General features: G+C 41.1%; 1 protein-coding gene across 1 annotated transcript; it reads right to left on the bottom strand.

The window, feature by feature from the left end:
• Window positions 1-412: 412 nt before the first annotated feature.
• Window positions 413-12,442, bottom strand: LRRC38 (leucine rich repeat containing 38). Its single transcript, XM_010009891.1, has 2 exons — window positions 11,705-12,442; window positions 413-693 (listed from the first exon to the last, which is right to left on the bottom strand). Exons 1-2 carry the CDS (start codon window positions 12,330-12,332, stop codon window positions 413-415), a joined length of 909 nt encoding a protein of 302 aa, XP_010008193.1. The 5' UTR covers window positions 12,333-12,442.
• Window positions 12,443-13,034: the final 592 nt, after the last annotated feature.

The following is a 13,034-nucleotide window of genomic DNA, read 5'->3' as shown; positions in this document are numbered from 1 at the left end:
GAATGCTTATAAAGAACATTTGTAGAGAGAAAATGCCAACCTTCCTCTAATGCTTTCTCTAATTCCAGGAATCCTTTTTTGTTACTTGTGTGAGCTTAAGAGAATCTCTCACTACTTAGACCCAGGAAGGACACTATTTTAATTGCTTCCCTATTTTCCAGCTGAAATGCCTCCATCTCACCAGTCCTTTTCAAAGTGTGATTAGAACACGTTATTAAGCCCTCACAGGGATCTGCATCTCACCAGAAGGATGAGGTGGAAGCCAAGAATTATTCGTCTTTTAAAACACTGGAGCTTTTTTTTTACCTTTCCCCCTTTTTCCCTCCAATCTTCCATTTTAAATGCAGTGTTTGATTAAGGATCACAGAAATTGAGCCTGTCTCATTGCACCAGGTTACATATGTAAGCAAAGCTAACAGTCTTGGATGCAAGCACCAACTCCGTCCTCACCATCATCTTCATCATCATCGTCATCTTTACTGGGAGCACATCTTTGGAAGCAGTGTACTAGAGTTGCTAAGAAGAAGCTTGAGAGAATAGCAGCAATGGAGACTGCGACTCCAGAGAAGATGATGAAAAACAGGTCTGTCAATGACAAACTAAATTTGCATTCACTAAAGCTGACCTCAGATAACTCATTCAGAAAGATTCTTCTGTTTTCTACAGGCAGGGAACACTGGATTTCATGGAGACCTGCAAAGAAGAGGAAAAGGGAAACAAATCAGTGGACTGTTAGTGAATCCTTCTGTTGCTCTGGTCAGAGACTGAATGGCTGAAGAGAAGTTTTAGGGTTAATTCTACATTTACGAATTTGTAGAAAAATAAGGAAAACAATGGAACAAAATCTGTCACTACCCAAAAGCCATTATACAACCCCCTCAAGTGGGTAATCAAGTTAGTATTAATTTCACCTTCGGTCTTCCAGCGGGTCAGGTGTGACCTAGGACAAGGATTATTAAGATAAAAAAAGCCAATATTGAACCCTGGATGCATCTAAATCTGAAAACATGGAAGCACTGCCCAGCTACTCCATCTGAACACAAATTCTGACTCCAAACCTGGTTAACAGGGATACTGAAGTTCATTCCACACCACTTTTTTCCATGTAGTTCCAAAATTACAGTTGTATTTTTCTTCTGGTCAAAACAGAGGCTTATGTTTAATGGATGCTTGTCTGTCTGTGACCTGCTTTCACCCTCTCTCTCTGCCTGTCATAAGGACATGCAGTCTGGTAGATATTATTCCTCCATGCATTACTGAGGAATGCCTAGAGCTGGGTTTTTCATAGTGAAAGCCAAGAAAAAATCCATTTTTAAACCCCGATGAGAATATAGTTTGATACTGGGCAGTAAAAGCTTACACTTCACTGCACATAACCCTCTTCATTCATAATGGGAAAATCAGGAGAGTGTGTTAAAAGGGCTAGAATGGAACAAATAATGACATGAATTAAATCTGTGTGGCTGTTGGCAAGATGGTTTTTATCTTGCTGCTAAGGATATGAACGTAAAGGGGAAATACAAGAGCTGTGCATTAATGCCAGAACTGCTGCTGGTTTCCTTGAGACACTTTTACTCTTTGCTAAGTGATCACAGGATGGATCCCAGCGTTTGACTCTGAACTGCTGTGTGCACACAGTCTAAAGGGTGTTTCCATCACACAGCTCTACCATATAACCACTATGTCTCTAAATAACGAATATGTGGCAATAAGATCTCCTCTGCTTTTGTGAATCTCACTTTTTTTTGTGGCTGAACAGCTCTGGTGTATGGTATTTTACTATTAAACCCAGGCTTCTAAGGTTAGTGATGCAAACTGGTCCAGCCCAGCTGTCAGATTGATTTAAGAGGGAGTTTTAGCAAAATCTACTATGGATCCAATGACTTCCTTGACCTTTTAATGATGACTGCACTCAATTTTGATCCCTAAAAGCCAACCTGTATCTGTCATATTTGCCTAAAGTTCTGTTGCCTTTGGTCTTTCCCAGGCTCCTCTCACTGACAACGTAGTAAAAGCTACCAGCAGAACAGGACAACAGTCAGCATGGCCAAGGTTTCCTCTAGGCAACCTGCCACCTGAATACATGCTCCATTGTCCCCGCTGAGCCTGGGGTGCACTGGTGATGTACAGCAGATGGTGAGGCAACTTGCTCTGCACACCTCTGAAACCTCCTGCCTATGCAGCTGGCCTGGAAGGCAAAGGAGACGCACTGTTTCCAACATCCTCTGAGGCACTTGGAGATCCAGAAGCTGCAGTATTCATGTACAGAGTGTCTTGTATACAAGCTGACATACAGGAGCATTTGAGTGTGCCTTTGACTGCACTGATGCCTGGGATACTATTGCACTCTCTAGCTTGTGACAGAGCTCTTTGCACAAACCTTTCTACTGAAAGAAGAGAGAGTTGTTCACCACGTCCGTATTTTCTTCTCATCAAGACTTGAGAATAGCAACCTTTGTGTTAATGGGAGAAATAAGAAAAAGGGGACACAAATGGATATCCTTCCCTATTCAAAACCATAAGATCTATGGAAGGAGTGAAAAACCATAGGCTGGAATTCCACACCCTGAGTCTTTTTAATCAGAGTTTAAAAAGCAAACAGTTTCAATAAATCAACATGATGTTGACAGTAATCAAAGCAGTTACCGCTGTTGTATAGGAACAGCAAGAAAATGAATGTAACATACTGCAAATTCATTTGAACAGGAAGTTTCTTACTAACAGAAAAGAACATTGCAGTATTTTGGCAGAAAATCCCGGTCCAATTGAATATGGGACCCCAAAAAATCCCATTTCTCTTGTAGCAAGCACAAGAACAAACAAGTTTTTTCTTTTTCTAAACTTCCTATTTCAGACCAAATGCAGAAGAAATTCCCTGGTGTCCTCACATGCCACCTTTTAAAGTGACCCTTTGATGAGCTGGAGTATCAGATCTAAGCTTCCATAAGGAAGGAAGTAAAAAAAGAATATATTAGACAGGAAAAAAAGACTCCAAAAGATAACTCCTGTTCTAACTAGTTCTACATATTGCAGCCCTTGCCTCTAGAAATAACTTAGCATGGTAGTATTTACCCAGGATCCTAGAGATGGAAAACTAAGATCCCACTTATTCTTTACCAACAGCATTTTTGCTATAGATCAAAACTGAGCCTGCAGACTGTGAGCTCTATTCCCATTCCTCAGATGCTTTCACCTAACATCAGAACACACAGAATAATTAAAGAATAGAACCTGCAATATATCAAGTCACTCAGAGGGTATTTCTTGTTATGAATGTACTGGGATGATCTTGAGTCTGATTACACAATAATGAGAAAGGAAAAAGCTCCTCCCCATGTAGCCATGGGTACTGGAATGTAGGTCGTGTTCTCAAACCAAATAGATTAGATGGGAATTTTCTACTTGCTTTATTCCATGACACTCCAATGTGTTAGTTTAGCCTTAAGTTTTTATAGAATTCTCATGTCATGGAGAATAATAGATGCCAATGGGCAAAGCATACAACCATGAAGCAGGGGCAGTACAGAGAGGTCTTGCTAGATCCCAGCTCTAGTTTCAGCCAACCTGTGTATGCACCATCTTTTCAACAAGACAGGAAGGAGCTGATCTCGTCTATCCACACAGATAGGCATTCATCTAAAATTGTGCTGGAAGCAACCCAGGAGGACTGCAGAGCTCGGAGGAAGCACATGGCAGCTACTGAAGGAGGGAGGAACATCCTGCTGGGTGAATGTTTCTTTTTGCTGTGTTGTGATGCTACTGCAAACCCCAGTACAGTTAACAGTAGCTTTTCTTTCCGCTCCAAAGAGGATTTGGAACAGGCTGTTCATTTGTCGCAGTAGTAAGAGTAGCAGCTGTATCTCTGGTGGCACAAGGAATTTCTCCTCTCAAAGATAAAGCAGTGATTATTGCACCAGAGCTCCTAACTGCTTACCTGAAAATGTCATCAATAAGTCATCTTAATGCATGTTTGCTTAAGATGACTTACGAACCATGAATACCATGTCATCTGCTTCCTTACAAAGCAATACATAACTTTTCATTATTTAAAAGTAGGTTGTCCTTATGACATGAGGATCCGGTGTGTATGGAGAACCATGTTCTGTACTCCACCTGTGCAGTAGATTCAATTTTGTTCTTTGCTTGGGCAGGAAACAATCCCAGGTCATCACACACCCTCTGCACGAACAAAAGAATAGCTTCTATAAAGTGATCAGTATTCATATAAAGTGTGTGGGTTTTTCCATCTGGGTGATTCAGTTGCATATAGACTGGCTCAATCAGATTACCTGTCCCCACACACAAGACTTAGAGGACGCGAGAGTGCCAGTTAACCTCAGTGCTCCACTTTCACACACTTTAGCCACTGGAATGCTAGTTTTTTTATATACTTTCTTTGGGTTTTTTCCTCTTTGTTTGCTTTGCTTTTGTTTTTCTGTGGAACCTGTTCAATTTAATAATTTAAAAAAACAGACAAGCTTCTTGAAAGGGTATGTCAAAGATATTTAGTGCTTGGCTGCAGCAAGAAAACCTTTGATGGTAGTTATATATATACCTCATTGCTCCCCCAACATGTTCAAAGAGTTGCTTCTTCATACCAAACAAATCTGTAAATGAAATAACAAATGTGAGTGTTATAAATATATAGCTTATGTTATTTTGGTCAGGGCAATCACATTATCTGCAGTGACTCCAGCTGGCCCAAGGACAATGTCACACAGGCTGTAGCTTTCTGCTACGTCATCTGAAGCAGCAGATGTACTTTCCTGGCAGACTGTAACATATTGTTTGCTTTTAAAAGGGGAATGCTTTGAAGCGCCAGTCAAGGGACGGGTGCTAGATTCTATATAGGCTTGTCTCAACACAGAGACATAAAATGAGATGACAATATGGGGCTGTACCCTGAGGAACAGATTGTCTCCGTAACATGACAGGTATGAAAACGCTGGAATTCTAGAACCATGTTAAAAGGAGAGATGTTTTTAAGCAAGAGGTATCACTTACTCCAGGTCCACTCGACTCTATTTTAAAGGGCTCCTTGTACATTTCCTCTTTGCTTATTTCTAATACCTATGCTAACTATAACTTTTATTGAAGAACTTCTGAAATTCATTATTACTTGAATATTACGGTCTGTTTACCCTCAGAGGGAAATTTACCAGCTATAATTTTGGATGCTGAGCTTAAAAAGAGGCCTCAATTCTGCTGGGTCTTTGTAGAGGTCACAAAAATCAGGTATCAAAAGAAACAGTTTCCTGTACAACTATGAGATCATGAAAACTGTCACTCATACATGCACTGGTATGTATAGGAAATCTATCCATAAAAATACCTGAAGCCATAAACATCCAAGTGAGCTTCATGCACACATGTTCATTACTATGCAGTAAATGTAAAAACACAGTAATATGCTGTTTGTTATTATTTTTTAAGTAGTAATTATATTCACCCTTTCGGGTGGAATTTAGCTGTTCTCTCATGTTGCTGAATGCAGTTGACAGAGACTGAAATGTTTAAATGTGGCATTTTATTTCTCATATGATATTTTTCCTCCAGCTATAGTTCTCTTTTGTCCACTTAAACACTGTCACTAATGCATTAGATGTATTAATAAGCACTGAGAGAGGCATTGCCTCTGAAGAGAGATGAATTCTCAGTGGAAATAGCCTTGAGCTCTCAGAACAGGCTTAAAAAACCTGCAGCCTAGATTTAGGTCCTTAAAGCAATTTTTTTTATAGCCAAGTGCCCTAGAGTCTCACAGATCAACATCAGAGGGTTCCTAACAGTTTGTCTCAATGCCTAAGTATTAAGTTGAACATTAGGTGTTCACATCCTCAAATGCTGTCCTCACAGCTTCAAGATGGAAGTACTCCAAAGAACCTTAAATGGAAGAAACAGAGTGAAAAGCCAGTGGCAGTCAGATCATTTTACTGAAAATGACTAGGATAGCAAATCATGTATTTATATGTGTGTGTATATATAGAAACAGATTTTATGCATTTCTTAGGGAATCTAATTTCTGTTAGGAGTTTCTGCTTGAACAGAATAAAAACTGCTGAACTGTGTGAAATGTCTTAAGGCTTTTAATTCCTTTCCATAAAGGCAGATATTATGTTCTGTACCAGTGATGTGCTAGCAGGTGCACAATACGCAGGGAAGAACTGAATGGCTGTAATGGACAAGAACAGTCTGTCCTTTTTAGCTGAAGCTTGCTCTGGTCTGTATTAGTACATGAAGTTAAGGCAGCCTTCGCTAGACAGCAGATAAATAGGTACTGATAAAGAATGCTAAGATGAGATGACTTACAAAATGTTCAGTTGTTTCACTGGGGTTTAGTTAGACAGGCAAATGAAACCTGTGCTCCCACATAACAGAGATGCTTTGTTCTGAAGACAATGGTTAACATTTTCAGTGAGCCCAGGGCTACGGTAACAGCCTGGACCAGTGAAGTAACATGTTATTTTATTTACAGAATAAGTTTAGTAATGGATCTTAGATTGGAATGGGATTATAGAAAGAGCCAGATAAGCAAGAGATGATCACCTCATGGCAGTCCTTCTAAACAGTCTCACACAAATCCTTCCATTCTTCTCACCACACTGATTCTCTTCTGAATCTCCTGTTTTCTTTTAGGACTGAATTCAGCCTGAGTTTCCTGTTCCAGAAGGCTGCTTATAGTCTCATTGTCACCAACTCTGGCTTTCCTACATCCTCTTCATCCCATAGATAGCTTTTACCTGGAAATATACCACTTTACCAGAATTTACCTATCCATCTATATAGGTACTAGCTACAGAAGTCCTTAAAGTAGCTAAACAGCATCTGTATCAGTATTAGCACTACAAGCCCCTTTGAGTATCTTAAAAATTTGCAGTCTTGTGAACAACACTTTACAAAGTGGAGTGACATTTGCCCAGATGAAGAGAGAAACAAAGTCCTCCCTACGTGTTTGTGTTGTGACACAGGATTTGCCGCCACTAATGAACTGTCTTCTAGTAAAGTTTGGTGATTACCTCAGTTTTGGATACAGTCCTGCACATGGAGCCAGTTCTGTATTCTTCAGGCTTGTTTCACCAGTTTGGCTTCTAGTGGTGTGAAGGTAAGTGTTAGCATCCAGGGGGCTGGTGAACTGACACTGTGCTAGCTAATCCCATCTGCAAGTCTAACACTGAGCACTGATCCTCGCATTGAACTTGCACTACTTTAATGTCAGACATTCAGAACATCTGTTTCCTTTATTTATCACACACACAGCACAAATGTATCTGGAATTCTGCCACTGGCCAATTCCAAACGAATTTTTCAAGCTACCAATAAGAATGCTCAGTCTAAACCTCATCAAAATGCTAAAAACCTGATACTGCTTTAACAGAGGGCAGCAAAATTTTTCATTATTGCAAATCATAGTGGGAAACTTGAAGTCTGTGTTAAACACAAAGGGTTGGGAAAACATTGTTGCATCCAGCACAGAAAGCACAGACACTGACTATTTCTTGCAATCCCAGAAACTGCACAACTTTCCCAAAAGGTTTTTCCAAAGATAGTGAGAAGAAAAGAAGTAAGAAGCAAAATGAGGGCAAGATGACAGAAAGGAGACACTGGAGTCACTCTCCCGGGAATCCTTCAACTCTAATTAAAAGTAATGTTAAAAATGCATTAGTCATTAGCAAACAAGGTCACAGGCACAGCTGCCCAAAGCATGTTCTCAGACAGGAAAAATCAGCCACGGATCTCTACTGTGTGGCCACTGCAGACTACTTGTTTGTCCCTGTTATATGCATTTTATCTGATCCCAATCCCTTCATCAAGGTGGGATCCTCAGAGGGATTCCAGAAACAGTTTTCAGAGTGGTATGCACTAATTGGAACAGCACTTTTCATCAGAAATAAAGCCATTTGTGTTTAAACACAAATTCATAAACCTCAGTTCTGTAGGTCATGTGCACCAGCAACAGCCTTTTGCTGGATGAGCCCTCAGTTTCAAACAGTGCTCCTAAAAGAAGTAGGTTAAGAGATGAGGTAAGAAAGGAAAAGTGCATTTTTAGCCCAGACAAAATGTGATACAGAAAAAGCTCTGAAAGCTGAAGAAAGCCCTTCCAAGTATGAGAAAGTGAGTGTATTTTTACAGGATTACCAGCTCTCTCTTAATTAGAAAATGCAAGAAATCTAAAAGATGACTCTCGATCTCAAAACAATGAATGCCAAATTTCCTTAGATTTGGAACCTTATGCCCCAAAATTATTTAACTTAACCTATAACCACCCTTCCCTTTATTCAGCACGTCTCCTGCTTTTAAACACATTTTTCTTAACTTCTTCTGTCAGATCCCAAACGAACTCTCTTCTTCCCCCTCCTCTTTCTTCAATTCTCACTTTAGAGACTTGAAAATTGCTTTTTGTAATATTCAAGATAGATCAAATATAGGCAAGCAGAGAATAGATCTATCAGCTCTAGGAGAAAGAATAATAGTTATAGTCTCTACTCATCACCATTGGATTTCACAATTCCTTTGTGAATTCTTCAATAACCAAATCAGAAGGAAAAGACTGTGGTTCGGTTTTGGAGTATGATGAAAATGCTGGTTTACTATCTCTTTACATGTAGAAAAATGTTTGCTGTTTTAAAGTGCTGGGTTTGACTGCAGGTAAGGTGCTGAGTTTAATGCCAAAACTTTTAGTGCAGTTTCTTTAACAAATGTGCCTGCAGAGGTGGCATGCAGGAGCATTCACTCAGTGCCAAATTAAGCCTTTAGTTAGACGTTTAGGTTAGGTGAATAAATGCAGGGATCTGCAAAATGATTCAAACCCCAGCTGTTTGTGTGAAGTGACAGGTCCGATGTGCAAAGGCAGCTCAGCTGGGAAGAAGCTTCACAGTCAGACAGTCAGACAGGTCAGTAGAAGGCAGACCTCCACTAGCTGTTTCTGGAAGCATGCCAGAAAGAATAGACCTGGCTTTTGCAAAACTAACGAGTTGAAGTATGGCTTTTGTTCAGAGACCTTAATGACAGAAGCATCCCAAGCCAGTGTAAGACACAGGACAGTGTACAGAGCCTTTAGTTTCTTTGCAGTGCTTCTCATGAAAGGGCTGGGGACCACCATTGTAAGTTTACTGTCATTCACCCTTCCACAGTTTTCCCTCCTCAGTAAACCCAGGTTACAAAGTCTGCCACTTACGGGCTGGGGAACTTCCATGTGTCACAGAACCACCCTGCACTGCTCATTACAGTTCATTCTTCAAGAACACGAGAAGAAAAACGCCAGCTAACTCCTTTCCCCTTCCTTAATTTCCCATTTGTACAGGCCATGCAATGCAAATGCTTAAGTAGAATTATAAAGGAAAACCATGTAGCATTGATAAATGAGCTCTTCTCTCGGCCCCTGAAAATGCATCCCTTTTGCTTTTGTTGTATTTCCAGACATAATGTGTGCTGCCCTACTTAGCCTGATGCGTTTGCTGCCAGAATACTTCTCTCTCCAGCCTTTCAGCAGCACTCTGAGGAAGCCATGGAGGCAGAATGTTGGATCTTTCAGTGAGTTGCTCTTCCCATCCCTGCCAGGAAAGGCCACGCAAACCAGGCCGTGGACAAGTACAGCCACACAGTGCAAATGTGATTAGTTCTTAAAGGGTATATTATTGTGGTATCATTAAAAACTGAAAACTGGATATAAAATGCACTCAGATTATAATTCTAAGAATTATTTTTACATTGACTAGCCAAAAGTTGGTTTGAAAGGCACTGAATTGTGGCCGTGTGGTTTTAGAAATGCCTTTGAGACAGCTTTTCCTTTTTTGGGTTAATTTTGCCCTCTGTGAATAATGTTTTGCTGGTTTATTACAGGAGACAGCCTGTATGTTTGTGGCAGCAGCTTGCTGACTCCACAGGCTTTTCTGCATACATGCACTGTAGCTCACTGGCTGCAAAGATATCAGGAGACTTACTCCTAGGAACAAATACAAGCCAGAGGGGCATGTCAGGGGGACAGCTCTGATTAAACCAACCATTTGAGCATTTGCTCCTTCCCTCCTTGTCTTCCCAAATCAAATCTAGCTGAAAGTTTGGAAGATGCGGATGAGGGAGTAATTTTTTAGCTATTTGGCTGAAACACAACTGTGGACGAGAGAAAATACTGTGAGAAAGCATCTCGAAGCTTGGAAGACACTGGGAACACTGGTAATACTATGGGAGAGTTCAATCACTTGAAATTTCCAGATGTAAGTTCAGAGATGCTTTAAAACACTGACAGGGCTGGGACAGACTCTCAAACTGAACAGGCTCAGTCTGGATAAAGGGGAAGGAGCAGAAGCTCATTAAAAGAGATGGAAAGCACTGAGAAAGCGAACTGATGTTTAGCATGAGAGATGGGCAAATACTTGGTTCAAATAGAGCAAACTTTAGCTATCATGGGAGACATGAGAACAGGCTCAGGTTTGGTTCTGAAAGAATAGAGATGAAAGTTTCACTGAGGGAGAGGGCAAAACCGCACCAATTTTCCTCAAAGGAGAAGTGAGGAAGCTGTATTCTTCCTCAATACAGCTGCTTTACAGCTAAGGATATTTAGGGCAACCTAGATGTGTATATTAAAGAAATGCTGCCCAAGGTCAGGAGCACAGGAAGAACCTGAATAACTGACTACTGATCAAGAAAAGAGAGAAAAGACCTCTGAAATTTGTAGCCTCACTGTTTTTCTTCCTTTTTGTCTGAATGCAAAGAAACAGTTACTGGGCCACAACCCATTCTCCTGAGCTCTTCTCCCTCAGCCTTTTAGTTCTCACCATCTCCTGTCCCCTCCAAGAGAGTTATTTCATGTCAGGCAATGCCTGTACAGCCTCTGTAGCCCTTACAGAGGTTCTTTGCTCCAAGCAGTTTGCATCTGGGCAGCTCAATGGCCTAAGATTATACCCTGGTGCTTGTTCAGAGGCATGAACCGGGAGATGATCTCCTGCTAAAGCTGGATTAAGAGAGGCTTTAGGGTCGGCTGGGATGTGCGGAGCAAGAGTCTGGATTTCCTATGCTTCCAGTTTTAATACTGTTTTCCTCTCCCATGCTTTTCTGAAAATTACTGGCCCAAATACAAGCATTATATTTGAGGTGTTCCAAAGCCAATTCAATTTATTCTTAGTATTGGAAAAAGTGCTATTTTAATGAAAAAGAGCCCAAAACAAGCTACCAAAGAGAGTTTCAAACACAGAGTATCACAACAAAATACTTCCAGGAAAGGGCTGACAATCACAGTTGCATAAAATGGGGATTTAACTCTTCTGTAGCAGCTTTAGAGCTGATCAGCAAGATGAGAAAAAAATCACTTTTCCTAAGGAGCTGCCACAGAATATTTAGCTGCTCTCAAAGGGCTTATTGTAGAAAGTGTTATTTACCAAAGAGAAAATGAAGTCTGGAAAAGAACCAGCTCGGAACTGAATGAATTTGAAAAGCCTCTTTCACTGCCTATGTAAGTTTAGTCTATAAATCAACACTATTGGGGCTTAAATTTTAACTTGTATTTCTTAACTGGGAGGATGAGCTGCTGCTAAAAACCCAACATCAGTTTAATGGACTGCTTTGCTGAAAGCATGCAATTACAGTTGGACCAAACTGCAGTGTGGGACACTGCAGGCAGCACACAGACAACCTGACCAAGACCCCTCCTGCCCTCCAAGACAGACACATAAGGAACATACATGCTGTGCTGTAAGGCACCGAGCTTTACCTTTCTGGAGCTTCGATGCATTGTCCTGTATCCAGCTGAAAAGACTGGCAAAGTCACAGTCACAGACCCAGGGGTTGCCCTCTAAGCGTATAGTCCGCAGGGAGGGAAGCGCTTCTAGAATTGCCACATTGAGGCTTTGTAAGTTATTGTCATTCAATTCTAACACTTGGAGCTGTTCCAGGTTCTCAAAAGCAGCCTCATCCACATCCACCAGGTTATTGTTGCCAAGGCTCAATTTTACCAGTTTTTCTGCTGATTTGAATATCCCAGCATCAAGCTGTGTTAAATTATTGTAGCTTAAATCTAAATAGAGCAGTTTGGTAGACCTGCTAAAAGTGCCCTCTTCTAAAGAGGTGAGAGAGTTGTTCCTGAAGTCCAAATAGACCAGATCTCCATAAAATATAAAGAAATCAGCTGGTATCACCTGAATGTTGTTATCAGCTATAAGAAGTTTCCGTACATCCAATGGAAATGAACTAGGAACACTTGGGAGTCCTTGATCCCGGCAATCTATGGTGTGGTAGTCCATACAGCTACAGACAGCAGGGCAAAAATGACCCACGGGTAAGAAAAGCAGGCAGACAAAGAGAGAAGAAGGCAGAAGGCAGAAAGGAAAGCATGGCAACATCGTCAAGGATCTGAAAGCTGTGATGAGCACCACTTCTAAGAGAAAGACATTTTGCTCAGCTGAGCAGTAGTGCCTGGTACTTGTGTGTGTGTGTGTGATTGTATCCAGGAGATCACATATCATCATAGATCCGATAGCAGCAGCCTTGGGAGGGGGAGGGAGAATGACTGAAGGAGGGAGGGAGGAGGGAGGGAGGCAAATGTGAGGATTTACACTGTCAGAATGTTATAATGCTGCACAGTGCAAGGGAAAGCGATGATTGGGCAAGCAGAGGATCTTTCAAAGGGCTCCCTTTGCTTCTCTGAGCTAAAAAAAGCCGAGAGCCTGCTCGCACATTTGCTGTGTATTCCAGCAAATGGGAAATCACACCTGATCCTGTGACTCGGACAGCAACAGCTTATGCTTAAAAAGCCCCCCAGGTAACAAACCCTAATGAAATCACTGATTTTATTTCTTTATTTGAGCCTACCTCAAGGTGAGCAATGCTCTATAGAAATGCAGGTGAGGGTCAAGGAAGCATCCTGGTTGACTGCTAAGGACTGTTCTCCCTTTCCTTTGTAAAATAGGGAGCCAAAAAGCACCAAAGGGGGAGCCCCTAGGACAAGGAACTTGTGCTGTTTCTGGATATGACTCATTATCTTTTAACCAAGAAGGATAACCTCCTACAGCAACAATGAATATGGTCTCAAGAGTGAGGGGTTT

Source organism: Nestor notabilis, unplaced genomic scaffold, assembly GCF_000696875.1.
Source record: "Nestor notabilis isolate BGI_N333 unplaced genomic scaffold, ASM69687v1 scaffold10962, whole genome shotgun sequence".
NCBI lineage: Eukaryota > Metazoa > Chordata > Aves > Psittaciformes > Psittacidae > Nestor > Nestor notabilis.
Note: the sequence above shows the minus strand (reverse complement) of the source record. Positions and strands in the feature narration are given on the sequence as shown.